This window comes from Bos grunniens, chromosome 24 (genome assembly GCF_055505025.1).
Source record: "Bos grunniens cultivar Pamir isolate PY7600 chromosome 24, Bosgru_T2T1.0, whole genome shotgun sequence".
NCBI classification, from domain to species: Eukaryota; Metazoa; Chordata; class Mammalia; order Artiodactyla; family Bovidae; genus Bos; species Bos grunniens.
The window spans coordinates 37175502-37190107 of NC_141188.1; the positions used below are offsets into that span (position 1 = coordinate 37175502).

Sequence of the window (14606 nt, forward strand, 5' to 3'; positions counted from 1 at the left end):
GCGACGCCCCGAGAGGAAGAAACCCGGTCGGGTTCAGAGTGCGATCGCCTCGCAGCAGATTTGGACCAGCTCCAAATCTGAAGTCACTCAAGGTTGGCTCAACCAGGATAGCCTTGGGCCAGAAAATCTTGAAATGACCTCAGCCTGTTTGCCGTTTGATAAACTAAGAGGCGGGCCACCATTTATTACATCCTTGCTGATGCAGAAAGCTTTAAATACAGGACCGCTTATCTACCCAGCCCTGCAAGGTAGGCTGGTATTGTCCATTTTAATGAAGAAATGAGATTCAGAGAGATTAAGTAATTTAAGAGACTTGCCCGAGGCCACACAGCTAGATAAGTGGCTAAGAGTACTAGCTGCAAACCCAAGGCTCTGTCCTCTGGGTGGCAGGAATTGTGGGGTTCAGAGCTATAGGATCCCTCTGACAACATGGTGAGGGCTACGGACAGCCCCCCACGCCCAAAACCGCAGCACTGTGCACAGATGTTAAGTTTTTATACCATTTTAGGGATGGTCCACGTAACCTGTCTTGCCTAGCACGCCACCTTTCAGTTCCTACTTCTAGGGACTGTTTTGACGACTGTTTGGGAAGCAGTGCTATACAGATATATTTTTCCATTAATAAATGTTCCTGTGGGTATGGCAGGGATGTTTTCAGGGATCTCCAGGTCACCTCTGCTGCTCAAGGATGCATACACATAGAACCCTGGCAGATGAATTCCTCTGGCTAAAGACTGAGATGCTTAACTCAGAAGCTACATGGATGTTAACTCAATGCTACAGAGGCTGGGTGGGCACCAGGAAGCAAAGAGGGGTGAGATAAGCAGCAGTGACTGCAGCTAAAGGGACAGCCAGGCAGCGCCAGTTGATTGTAGCCCTGTAGGAATTAAGAGCGCAGACTGCCGCATCTTCCTAGTTTCCAAGAGAAGTCTGAAATTTGAATGTTAATAGGAAGTAGCCTTTCTTTCCCCCTGGCCTCTCCTACCCACTCTACAGCTTAGACAGTTAACTTTTTTTTTTTGCTGTCTTGATTTTTAGGGTGGGGGTGTCTGGCTGGAATATATGCTCAAGTTTTCTTTCAGAATGGTTCTTGGGGCTGAGTGATATATTCTGAGTACTTCATGTTCTGAACATGTCTTTTTCTTTCAAGATTTGAAGGATTTTACTGTATAGAATTATTCAAATTAATACTTTTTAAGGTAATGTTAAGTTTCATTAAGAATTTTTTATTCCCCATTCTCTGGAAAATGTTTGGATTTTCTCTTTATGGTTTTAAAATAACTACTAATATATATTTAAGATTCACTTAGATACTAATTTTACTCCACAGCTGATGGATTCTTTCAAACCAGAAGCAGCATGCTGCTTTGGAAATTGTCTCTACTTGGTTCTTCCTCTTTTTTCCATCTGGAATTTATGTTGGTTTGATACTAAACTTACTCTGAATCTATCACCCATGCTTTAATTAAAAAAAAAATTCCTTTTTGATTCTTTGAGTTCTGGGCATATCCTTTGGTTAACTATTCCAGCTCACTGACTGGGGCAGTTTATTATACAGGTTCAGTTCTGCCTACATCGCTATTCCAAATGCTGACACCCCCTTCCCACACCCCTGTAATAGTCCCATTACATTTTAGGAAAAATAAAGTAAAATGGACAGGATTTATATTCTTATCGCAGCAACAAAGACCCAGCACAGCCATAAATAAATTAATAAAATTATATATATACTGTGTGGGATGAAAAGCAGAAAACACACTGCAAAATAAGAGACTAGTGAATATGAAGACAGAGCAAAAGTATCCAAAATGAAGCAAATTACTGACCTGTGAGGCAATATTAAATGGTCCAATATATATATATATAATTAAGAGTCCCAGAGTGAACAGGGAAAAACTGAAAAATAATCTCCCAGATTTTCTGACTTTGATAAGAACTATAATCCACTGAATCAAGCCTCTCAAACTCTAAACAGAATAACCTTTAAGAAAGTCATGTGAAGCCACATCATAAATAAATTGCTGAAAACCAGGAATAAAAGACTTCTTTTCAGAACGTTTTAAAAATACTTTTATGGACTTCCCTGGTGGCCCAGTAGTTGAGAGTCCGTCTGTCAATGCAGGGGACATGGGCTCAATGCCAGGTCCAGGAAGACCCACAGACCGAGGAGCAACAAAGCCCGGCGCCACAACTACCGAGCCTGAGCTCGGGAGCCTGTGCTCTGCAACAAGAGAAGCCACCACCACGAGAAGCCCAAGGACTGCAAGGAAGAGTAACCCCCCTCACCTGTACTAGAGAAAGCCCTTGGGCAGCAGTGAAGACCCAGCACATCCATAAACAAACATTTTTCTGTATTAATATCTTTCTAATTTTCTAGCAGTGATATGGATTACAAAAACACAAGTTAGAAACCCAGATCTCTGATCCTTTCAGAGGGTTTGGGATCAAGAGATGTAAACCAGGCATAGTTTGCTAATTCCATGGTATATTCTCTCAGTGTTTTAGGAGACCAAGGCATTCCCAGAAAATAGCAATTATGTGAGTGAGTGAAAGGACTCTGATAGCCTTTAAGGAACATATCACTTCACATAATTCAGTTTTTCTATTAGGATCACTGTCACTCCTTTGGGCCAATTGTTAAAAGTTTTTATTTCTCTGATCTCTATTACCACTTAGACTGCAGGCATTTTTTTACTTTAGACTCTCAGTCTTCCAGCTTACTCATGCTAATCTGACCTTTAAGATGTGACTGAAGCTGGACTGAACTGCTTCCCTGTGTATGTGGGAAACCTAAGTGCCTGTGCCTCCCAGCGTCTCTGAAGCACTTAGAGGACTTTCTCCTCACTACATTTAAACTCCTTTGTGTGAAACCCACCTCTCCCCTTTGTCATCAACCTTTTTGGACATTGTCCTAATTCCTTTACTACCTTCAATGCTACCCACCCAGGTCGTAAAGCAGAGTTGAAGGAAAGTTTGTGGTAACAGGAGAACTTATCAAGCATCTTAGACATCTTGTTTCTTAAAGGTCTGTGGGCCTTTCCTGAGGTTCTCACACTATTTAACTTGGCTTTCATTGTTTTACTCATTTTCTGGGTGCTTCCTTTTTCTTCCATTTCCTTTTTCTTAGCTCAGCCCTCCTACTCCCTCATTCCTATTCATCATTCATTCTACTCATGAATGATTCACTCCTTCTTGGAGCGTTATACCCAACTGGTTGGTTCAGTGGCGTTTTACCACATTTGGTTTGCCAATTTTTTGAAAAATAGTTAATTGAAAAATCCTTAAGGTTCAGTTTAGAAATCAGAGTTCTGAATATGCTCAACATTTCATATGTTCTCTCCATTTATGGTAACCAGGGCTTCCCTAGTGGCTCAAATGGTAAAGAATCTGCCTGCAATGCAGGAGACCCGGGTTTGACCCCTGGGTCGCAAGATCTCCTGGAGAAGGGAAAGGCAACCCACTCCAGTATTCTTGCCTGGAGAATTCCATGGACAGAGGAGCCTGGTGGGCTACAGTCCATGTGGTCACAGAGTCAGACACAACTAAGCAACTAATACTTGCACTTATGGTTACATTTAACAGAATGACATATATTGCTACTGTACCAAAAATGTTACTTTTGTATGAAGTCTCACTTTGATGTAATAAAGTAAGATACAGCTAGTGGTAGCATGCTGAGTATCAGTAAGGGTCCCACATGGAAACGGATGTCATACTCCAGATTAATTCTAGGATATTTACAAAGAGGTGGGCAGGAAAAGGGAACCACAAGAATCAACGCAGCAACCGGTGAGTAGAAGCAGCCCTAAGACAGAAAAGACAGGGGACAGCAGCTGCTAACAGTCCCCCAAACGAGAGAGGTCATACTGAAAGGAACCTGCAAGTGGAGAGGACACAGCCAGCCCAACTCCCAAGGAGGGAGGCAGGAGAATAAATACCTTGACCTCTCAGGTTTCCTCCAGTCTTCTGCCTGAGCTCCTCGCTGGCTTAGCTCAAGAGGAATCCAGAGCGAGGGAACCCACAGCTGAGGACAGGCAAGCCTTCCGGAGGAGTGTGGCTGTGAAAGGACAAATGGATGATACCAGGCACACACGGCTGGTTTTACTTATAACTATTCCTGTGTCTCAACAGCTTGAATGTGAATTAATCAGGACTCTTGATTGTTATGAAGGAAACTCAACTTGATGTCAAAAAAAGAAAAGGAAGGGAGGAAGGAAGGAAATGGAAGGCAGGGGAGGAGCTGATTTTACGGAAATAAATGCTGCTGGGGCCCATGCTCTCTCCCTCCCCTCTGCATGGCGGTTTGTTTTGGATCTAAGTGGGGACCTGGCCTCCAGCAACATCCGGATAGCATCTATAGAGCAGTATAATCAGACAAGAGATGAGACTCATCTTCCAGTTCAATGGAGAAAAGTCTTAGAGACTTTACTAAGAGATGTAAATCAAGATTTTGCATAAATGGGATCGGAAGACTGACTAGAAAAGATGGTAAGAGATTATTTCTTACCAAACTAATTTATATAAACGTAATATAATCCTAACTAAAATCTCCCCTGAATTTTTCTGGAGTATGAAAAATAAAGTCTACAAAGTTTATCAAGAATTTTCCAGAACATCAACATTGGAAAAAAAAAAAAGGCTACTTGCTTAATTATTAAACTGCATTACCAAGTGATTAGTCATTGAAGTATTATACTCGTGTCAGAATGTCAAGTTAATTGGATAAAACCAATGGGGTGGGAGATGCATTAACCAGTAATTGCTGCTGGGAAAATTAATGGTATGGGGGGGTGGGAAATCAAGCTAGATCCTTAAGTCACATTTTATGCCCTCAAAACTTCCAGGTGAATTAAAGAGTGATGTAAAACACAAAAGCATCAAATAGAACAGATGAGATGAATATTTAATCTTGGGATGCAAAGGATGTTTTAGGAATAAAAAAGATTTGACAACATACAAATGTACAACTTAAACGTCAAAAAAAATACATGCAAAATTAAAAGGCAAACGGCAAACTAGGAAAACATTCTTAAGTTGAGAACTTATTTCTCTACTGTATAAAAATATTTAATAAATGTTTATTAAATGATGTGTTTGTTCATTAAATGTTACTTTTCTGGAATCATTAGGGAAAAACAAAGCTAATAATTTTAGATAAAATAACACTAGAAAGCAATTAATACTATTACCTTATTGGAAATAACAAATGCTTTTGATTGGCCATTCATAATTTAGCATAATCTTATTTTCATTATACCTATAATACAAGTGTAAAACACATAGAAATAAGGCTTGCATATTTTTCATTTTTAGAAAATTAAATCCCTTATGATCAAAAGTGGTTATTTTATTTTATATTCTTCACATAGAATCTTCTTCTAAGAATAACTTCACTTAAATCTCTTAGGTTTGTCAGTACATTAAAACTGTACTTGCTGATATTAAAAAAAAACAAACAAAAAAAACCTTGTAAAAACAATGTCACTCACCTGACATGGAAAATTAATCACACAGAATAAGTTTAATAATGTTCTGAATTTAAAAAGAATTGATTTAACTCTGCTCAAGAGTCATAACTCAATACTTTTTTTCCCCCCAATGGAAGAAGAAACTCAGAATATACTTTGCTTTAAATGCCATTTTTTAAAAAACTGATAGAACATATGAATAGTGGCTAAAAAGATAAATGGGTACATTCAATGAGAATTTTTATTTCAATTATCCACAAAACAATATAATAATACTTTATAAAAATATTAAGTTTTAGGCTACCATTATTCATTAAAAAAAAAAGTTTGTGCTAGAAGGCTGTTTTTACCAACTTCCTTTCTTGGTAAGGAAAACAAATTAAGAGGCTGAAGAAAAGCTGTTGGAAAAAATCTTCAAATGTACAAACTTGTTTATTTTTCTCAGCAATTTAAAAATACATAAACCATTTAAACTGAATACACATTAAGTTAGTGTTTTATTTCCTAACTATACAATTGATATTATAAGGAACTGCTCCATTCAATTAAAATCTAATGAATGCCATCAACTTTTTCTGGCTTATTTTTCGGAAGGGAATTATTAGTACATAAACATAATTTTATCCTTTTTAAAATGCTTAGAAAAATTGAAATATCATAGTTCACACAAAGCCCTTTAAAAATCTGAAGTCACAGGTTGAGGATGTAAAAGGTAAATGATGACAGCAGTCTTCTTGGGAAAATCCTTGTGGAAGGATTCAATAGTATGCAAGTTACGTAAACATAAGAAGCCACTGCAAGTTTTAGTACCAGAACTACTGCCAACCTGCATGGAGTTCATCTGTCACATTTTAAAATGGTCTGGATCTCAACACAGATACCACAGCACAGAACTGTTTATTTAATGACCAAATCAGGTAAGTGACGATAGTTAGTAATGATATTCCTAAAATGCTGGGACCGGATGTGTTGCTATGTTTAAAATATAACTACAAAAGAGAGTGTTTTAAAACGTAAATACCAGACTTTTGTCAGACTCAGTTCCTTTGCTAGACACTTACACCCATGACGCTGCCATTCAAATTCATATTTTGGGATTTTAATTTTCTTTTTGAGTTGGTCATAAAAATCAGTATTATTCTGTACGTTTCACTGGCGTACTTTAAATATGCAACAACTATCCCCCTCTTTTCACCAAGTATACTGAGTACTTTCTCCTCAAATCAACTAAATTCTAAAAGGGGAAAAATGATCATCATTAAGTATACTTAAAAAGGGAATGCAGATTTCAACATGGACTTGAAAACTGGAGTTCTAAAAACGTTCTGCATAGAAGCTGTATCACTGGAATTAGTGGGAAGCCTTAACTTAGCTATTTGAGGCTACAGCACTCATTTAGTGTTTGTGTTAAGAAAGATTAGTTTTATAGTCCTACCTATAGCTCTTAAAATCTCAGAAAACAGATTAAGTGAGGAGCTTTGAGTGCCAGCAAAGCCATTTTGTCACTCCATAACATCAACGTTAAACACAACATCCCATCTCTCTATCTGTAAAACTTTCACATTTTCTTTTCTCATATTTCTTTTAAATACATTTTCCTCTCTGTTAGTCTATATTCAGTATGAGCAAAAGTGCATTCAAGTCCCTGATCTAGTGATACTTTCCATTTGTGGCACCCACCGTTAACTACATATTAGCAATCTCACAGTACCAGTCTACTTTTCAAAGATGACTGTTAAAAAACGCTGAGTTTATTTTTTTCATGCTATCTAAAGATTAAAATATTTCCCCTTGGATTGTATGATTTCAATTATATATTGCCTTTAAAAAAAATCAATGCAACCTTACAAAACATTAGCTCACTTTCTAATTACCTTCATTATTTCAAACTGAGCTATTAAGAAATGATTAAAATGAAAAATGTCTTCTACTTTCCAGTTTCATGAGTATATTGAGTATTAACACAGTGCATTATACTTTCAAATTCCACTGCTGTCATCTAACATTTAATCAAGTTTTAGATGCCGTTTCCTTTCTGCTTCTAAAAACCTGGCCCACTTCCATGCAAACAGAGGCATATATAAAGGTTGCATATTAACTGTTCAACTTAGAAAAAACTTCTAAGAAGAATAAATGCAAGATATATTAAAAAACTGGAATGGAATTGTTTGGTCCCGTGAAAATTCCATAATTCTAGATTTTATTATGGTATAACTGATTTTAATCTCCCAAGTTTTGCCTATACTGATTGATAGATTTCTCTTAAATTATAAGTTTGGGGAATAAAAGAAAGGGAGTGATTCATAAGCAGTACCTTGCTGCTCTTCACTGTCATGCCATCATTCACACGGTCATCCACATCTTAACTATACTTTCTTTGGACCCTGAAATCAGCTGGAAAAATTCATCATTGGTACTTTAGAGTTTAACACTTGGAAAAAAAAAAGTGGTTTTGTGCAACCATGTCTGGAATTCCAGTTTACCATCAAAAACATGCAGGGTGAAGAAGATTTTCTTCTTTTGATTCCTGTACGTAAGTGAGGAAGTCTACACAAGTTCTTTACAATTTTGGCAGATCGGTGCATATAAAATAGGCTTCGTGGATTATAAATTTTCTCCTGGCTGGTACTGTGGCTCTGTAGCAGTGAAATAGTCTTCCAGGAAGGACTGGATATACTCAAATGTTGGTCTCTCATCAGGGTCCTTCTTCCAACACAGATTCATCAATTCGTGGAGGGACTCCGGGCAGCCCTGCGGGCATGGCATCCTGTACCCTCGCTCCACCTGCTCCAGCACCTCGCGGTTCACCATACCTGACACACGGGCGCCAAACAGCGAGAAACAGTGAGAAACGGTGCCCCTACACACCGCGAGCCAAACAGAACTGACCCCCACCGCTAATTCGACATATATTCAAGTGAGTCTCTTTACTGAAACGATCCTGACAGAGAAATAAATGTTAAATGTCAAAGGACATCAGCAAAAGCTTAGAAAAATGCTAATCTGTTTCAACATATCTTTCTTCATTCCACCTAAAATCTGGTTTTTAGTACTCATGCTTTTCAAAGCCAACCCCAAACTTGGGCTAATGAGGAACAGAGGCAAGACAGTGTCTGAAAGGAATTCAGAAGAATGAGTTCTAGTTCTGGTTTTGCCAAATATACTGATTATGTTACTTTATATCAAGTTACTTCCTTGAAACAGTTTCTTTATCTAATGTCACCTGTTTGACTTTGCTTAAATTTATTACACACCTCCTTTCTTGTATTCCTATGTAATCCCCAACTATTTCATCAGCAGCTCACCCTGTGTTATCACAGGCTAAGCATACCCTCAGTTACTTGTGGGAGGAAGGGAAGGAGATGACGGAGATATATTTATGCTCATCATCTGAGAAAACAGTAGAGCAAAAAGACCCTTTTAGAAAAGGGAGAAAGCTATGCATACAGAGCCCCATCTCAAGGACTGTGGCTCTCACAGACTGCTCACCATCTAATGCCAAAAAGAGAGAGGGAGGGAGGGAAGGAAGAAAGAAAACAGATAAACAAAGAGGAAAAAAAAGGCCTCTCCCCCATAAACTCCAGGTACATGAATGCAAGCTCACCTGGATATGGCACTCTGCCCTTTGTTACCAGTTCTGTCTGTAGAATTCCAAATGACCATACATCAGACTTGATTGTAAATCGACCATACAGTGCAGCCTCAGGAGCTGTCCACTTGATTGGAAATTTTGCACCTAAAACAGTATTGACCAGCTTGCTTCAGTAACTGGTTTCTTTCTGTGCACATATGGCAACAGCAGGGCTCGTTTTTTGTTAGTATCCCTACTGTACCTGTGATCAGTGTCAAATTCTTCAAAAGTACAAGATCTGCTTTAATACTATTTAAAATTCCCGTTAGTAGAAAACACACTTCTTCCCGATAAGATATTCAATGACATAAAAAAGTGCATGGCTGGTGGGGACAGAAAACCATCCAAGAAGGAACAGAGGTAAAAATGCTAGTAAGCAGCAACCAAAAACATGCATTATAGGATCTATAACTTTTTCAGTCAGTCCAGCTGCCTGCGTGCTGTAGTCTGTGGGGTCGCAGAGAGTCGGACACGACTGAGCAACTGAACTGAACTGAGTTCCTAGTAGTTACCACTGCTGGCTGCCAAGAGCATATTCCGTTGGTTCTAATGTCTACTGGTTTTTGACCATAATCTCCTTTCTATATATGATCTCTCTCTAGAAAATTTTACTGTACTATCATTTTGAAAAGCCTGTACTAATTTACTCAAATATTTGGTGTCTTAGCACTTTTTTATGCACATTATGCTAATTGTTAGCAGAGGCACAAAAACACAGCCTTTGTGATGTTTATATACTTATAGTGAAAATAAGATTATAGGTGTCTTAAATACTTAAAGTTACTTATGTAGATATATAATGTTGTAAAATATAGTTCTTTAGATGTTCTGACAAACAGAAGATCAATTTTCATTAGCACAATCATAAAAGGTTTCATTCAAAAAGTGGTAGCGAAGTTTAGCCTTAAAGAGTGGTTAGAATTTCCACAGGTAAAGGCTGAAGAAGAACAGGAAGATACTCTAGCTGGAGGGGACAGCACACAGGTATGGAAATGGAAAAGAAAGCGCTGAGCTTCTAGTGCTTCATGCAGTAAAACCTGGATGGTTCTGAGGTTTGTTAGAAACGTTATTTTAAAATGTTTCTTATTTGTTGGCATGCCAAGGGAAGTGTGAAGAGGAGAATACTGCTCGCCATATTCATAATGCAAACAACACCCACAGTCAGGTGCTTCTCTAGGGGAAAGAGCTATCAGAAAGCCACAGTATTATGCATTATTTATAATTTTATGATCAAAAATCAATGTTTCTCTGACTCTTTTGAGCAGGCCTAGAGCTGTTTGCTTAATTCTGTACAACCCTGTATGTTCAAAAGAACGGTAAGAAAATCCATTCATTGAAAATGAGGTTACCAGTTTATTTATTAAACAGTCATTTTACCTTGTCTTGCCGTATATTCATTGTCTTCAATTAACCTTGCTAAGCCAAAATCTGCTATTTTGCACACAAGGTTTTCGCCTACGAGAATATTAGCAGCCCGAAGATCTCGATGAATATAGTTCATTCTTTCAATATAGGCCATACCATCAGCAATCTTGGGAAGAAAAACAAACATATATGGTATGAAGGGAAGGATGGAGAGGGCAATTCTGGTTAATGTTAAACCACATCACTGAAGACATGCCTCTGGAAAAGAGATGATGGTAATGGGGCAGAGTCTAGTAGATGGTAGGAAAAACAGAAAACCTTTTAATGGAGCAGGGAGAGAAGGATGAGGAGGAAGAGAGGGGTCGAGAGGAGGAGAGAAGAGAAGTGGGGAAGGGGGAGAAAAAAGATGGCATGTGGCCCACAAAGCCTGAAGCATTCAGCTGGCCCTTCACAGATGAACAGTCTGCCCGCCTCCACCATAAAGGGGCTCAGAGCCTGGAGCTCAGGCGTATGGACGAGGCTTGACATATGCTAAGGTCGCACAGGCACAGTTTTCTTGGTATAAAGTTTCTCTGAATTGCCAGATCCTGTGGACATCTGGACACTCATTATAATGAGAGGAGCCTTAGATTCAATGTGTCAACCAAAGCAATAACAGGCCCCTTGAATACCTACCACACATCTGAATAAAACTTAATAGTTCTCAATTACATTTAAAAACAAAAACTCAGAAGAGTAAAACTACCACATCTTAAACTGTATACCTGCCATCTAAATTCTCGTTTGGGACTATATTAAAAAAAGAAACTCAGCATATACTTTATTTTTCTTTATTTAAAGACCAATATGATTAATTACTTATGGTATATTGGGCCTTCCCTGGTGGCTCAGAAGGTAATGAATCTGCCTGCAATGTTCTAGAAGACCTGAGTTTGATCCCTGGGTTGGGAAGATCCCTTGGAGAAGGGAATGGCTACCCATTCCAGTATTCTTGCCTGGAAAATTCCATGGACAGAGGAGCCTGGACGGCTACATTCCACGGGGTCCCAAAGAGTCGGACATGACTGAGCGACTAACCCTTTCACTTAGGTATATTACCTTTCCACCTTCTACCCTAGTAGGATCAGTGTGACCCTGTGTTGCTTAGTATCTGCTGATCTACCACAGCCCACTCCCAGCTTTGTTCAGGTCTTCTGCAGCATATACTTCAGATTTCTAATATTTTCTTTGGAACAGCAATCATTCACTGTCTTAACATGTGTCTGCTGAAGTATAAATACGTACAGAGTTTGTATTTGTGGATGCAAATGTTTCTGAAAGGCCACACGATACAGGGCAGCATGGTACTGGGATCACTGACTCTAATACTTCTAAGTTGTTCAAATCTTAGACACCTGGCTCCTCAGATACTACAGTATCTGTAATATTCAGAGATTAGACTGGATTATCCGTAATGTTCCTCCCAGCTCTAAAACTCCATGATTTCACCATATAAACAATAGTATTCTGAGGAGCCTGCCGGGCTGCAGTCCATAGGCTCACAAAGAGTTGGATAAGACTGAAGAGACTTAGCACGTGCACGCGCGCACACACACACGATTAGTTTACATTTTTAATGTGCACTTGCAGTTCAAATGGACACACAGATGAACACACAAGTACCTGAGCAGCCATGTCAACCAGCTGTGGGAGCTTCAGATACTTTCCATCTCCCTCCTTCAGGAAATCCAATAAGCTCCCTGTAACAGACAGAAAGACATTCATGAACAATAAACAAATTTAACAAGAGTAAAATGAACTAATTAGGATATAAAGATGTAATACTGTCTGTTCTCAAAAAAAAAAAAAAAAAAATAATCTTGACTGTGAAGGGAAGCAAGAGCCAGAGAGAAGTTGGCGAAAAGCGGATGCTGGGACCACAGGAGGGTTTTCTGTTTAAATGAAAAGATGAAGAACGTAGTATAAGAACTGTCCTTAAATAGAGGAAGTGACACTTCTTTTTAGCCTGCAAGACAGACTGATGTTACATAAGTACTCTGCACGACAGTGGAGAAATACAGACAGAAGCAAAAGCTGCAGTTCTTTGTTTCTGGGCTCAGAATCTAGATAAAGTGTCACAATCAATCCACTAAACAGAACATCATTCAGTATAATGATAATTGCTAAAACAGTACAAAAGCTGCAGAGCCCAGAAACAGCAGGAATCGGGGATTGGAATGTGTCATTTAGACCACTGTTTTTCTTTGCTCTTTAACCAGTTACAACAAATCCCCCCTCCCTTAAGTGTTCCTTATATCCATTCATCGGAGCGTTCTAGATGTACCAGTGGGCCTTTAACTTTTTTTTGGTCATGGGTTATTTTGAAAATCTGATGAAAACTACTGACTCTTTGTCTAGAAAAATACACATGAGTATGAAAAAACTGATGGAGAATGTCACAGGAAGTTTTCTGGACCCTCTGAAGCTCATTCATGGCAGAGAGCAGGTACTTGATAAGTAACTGTGAGACCAATTCAGAGCAGTCCTTCAGTTTGCCCCATGCATGTCTCTAGCCTTATTTCCAACCAGCTACCTTCTGCACTTTCCACTACCCATGGTTTCGTTTCCCATTTCCTTACAGCTCTGCAGAAATACCAGTAACCCTTGTGTTTACCCATCCACATCCCTCATCATCTTAAAGGACGGTACAAGACTTGTCTTTTCTACTGATTTTTCTTATTTTTATTCCAACCTAGGTAATCTCTTCCTCAATTTCTATGTTATTCACTGAATGTGTCAAACACCTAGAAATTCATTATGCTTTTGCTTGAACTTATTTGTTCATAGCAAGCTGTTATTTAGTTTTATACTGAAAAATTAAGTCATTGGGTTAGGTCTTCTTTCCAAATTCAATGTAAGTTAGTTAGATGGCTTTATTTCTTTGATGCCTTATAATACTAGCAGACTTTTTATATTAGAAGCATTCAATATATTTCAATTATTAATAATTTCTAGAGTATCCTGCTTCCCTGGTGGCTCAGATGGTAAAGCATCTGCCTGCGATGCAGGAGACCCGGGTTCAATCCCTGGATCTGGAAGATCCCCTGGAGAAGGAAATGGCAAACCACTCCCGTACTCTTGTCTGGGAAATCCCATGGCTGGAGAAGCCTGGTAGGCTACAGTCCGTGGGGTAGCAAAGAGTTGGATATGACCGAGCGACTTCAGTCCCAGTTTCCGAGTATCCCGACAATCGAGAGAACACAAGCAGCAATGAGTTCAGTTGGGTTACAGAGGCCCGATTCTAAGAGCGTGAAGAGCAAAATGGGGGACTACCGAGTTTAGAAATGGAAGGGGCATTTGTGATCCTGCATTCTAAATATCCCATCTAGATATAATCCTAATCTGTCAATCTGACAACACAGACCTCTACCACATTTTCCAATTAAATACTTCTTGATATCAATACACAAGCTAAATGGCCCATTAGCTTTATCTCCACAACACTCTTATACTCTCAATATCCTGATTTAAACTTCCTCCTGGTCCCTTTCCTGCTTTTTAGTTTACCCTAATATACTCTGACGTAGGATACCTGGCAGTTTTTCTGGGCAGAGATTCCTTGTTAAAAATGCCACGTGCTCTGATTCATGTTGACGTTTAATAGAAAAAACAAAATTCTGTAAAGCAATTATCCTTCAATTTAAAAATAAATAAAACATTTAAAAATGCAAAAAAAAAAAAAAGTCATGTGCTTTGGGAGCTTTAGGTAATGTTTTAGCCACGAGTTAGTTCAGTTGCTGTCATGTCTGACTCTTTGCAACCCTGTGGACTGCAGCATGCCAGGCTTCCCTGTCCATCACCAACTCCCAGAGTTTATTCAAACTTATGTCCATCGAGTCGGTGACGCCATTCAACCATCTCATTCTGTCGCCCCCTTCTCCTCTTGCCTTCAATCTTTCCCAGCATCAGGGTCTTTTCAAATGAGCCAGTTCTTTACATCAGGGGGCCAAAGTATTGGAGTTTCGGCTTCAGCATCAGCCCTGCCAATGAATATTCAGGACTCATTTCCTTTAGGATGGACTGATTGGATTTCCTTGCTGTCCAAGGAACTCTCAATAGTCTTCTCCAACACCACAGTTCAAAAGCATCAGTTCTTCAGTGCT

General features: G+C 39.0%; 1 protein-coding gene across 6 annotated transcripts in view; it reads right to left on the bottom strand.

Annotated features, from left to right (window-relative positions):
* Nucleotides 1-4882: 4882 nt before the first annotated feature.
* The window catches only part of YES1 (YES proto-oncogene 1, Src family tyrosine kinase), a 65411-nt gene continuing 55687 nt past the window's right edge, over nt 4883-14606 (bottom strand). For all 6 annotated transcript variants that reach the window (XM_086373048.1, XM_086373046.1, XM_086373047.1 and 3 more), the window contains 4 exons: nt 12127-12203; nt 10477-10630; nt 9073-9204; nt 4883-8281 (listed from right to left, as the gene is read on the bottom strand). In XM_086373048.1, the coding sequence (XP_086229174.1) occupies nt 8073-8281; nt 9073-9204; nt 10477-10630; nt 12127-12203 (572 nt within the window). In that variant the 3' untranslated portion in view covers nt 4883-8072. The remainder of the gene's footprint in view (nt 8282-9072; nt 9205-10476; nt 10631-12126; nt 12204-14606) is intronic.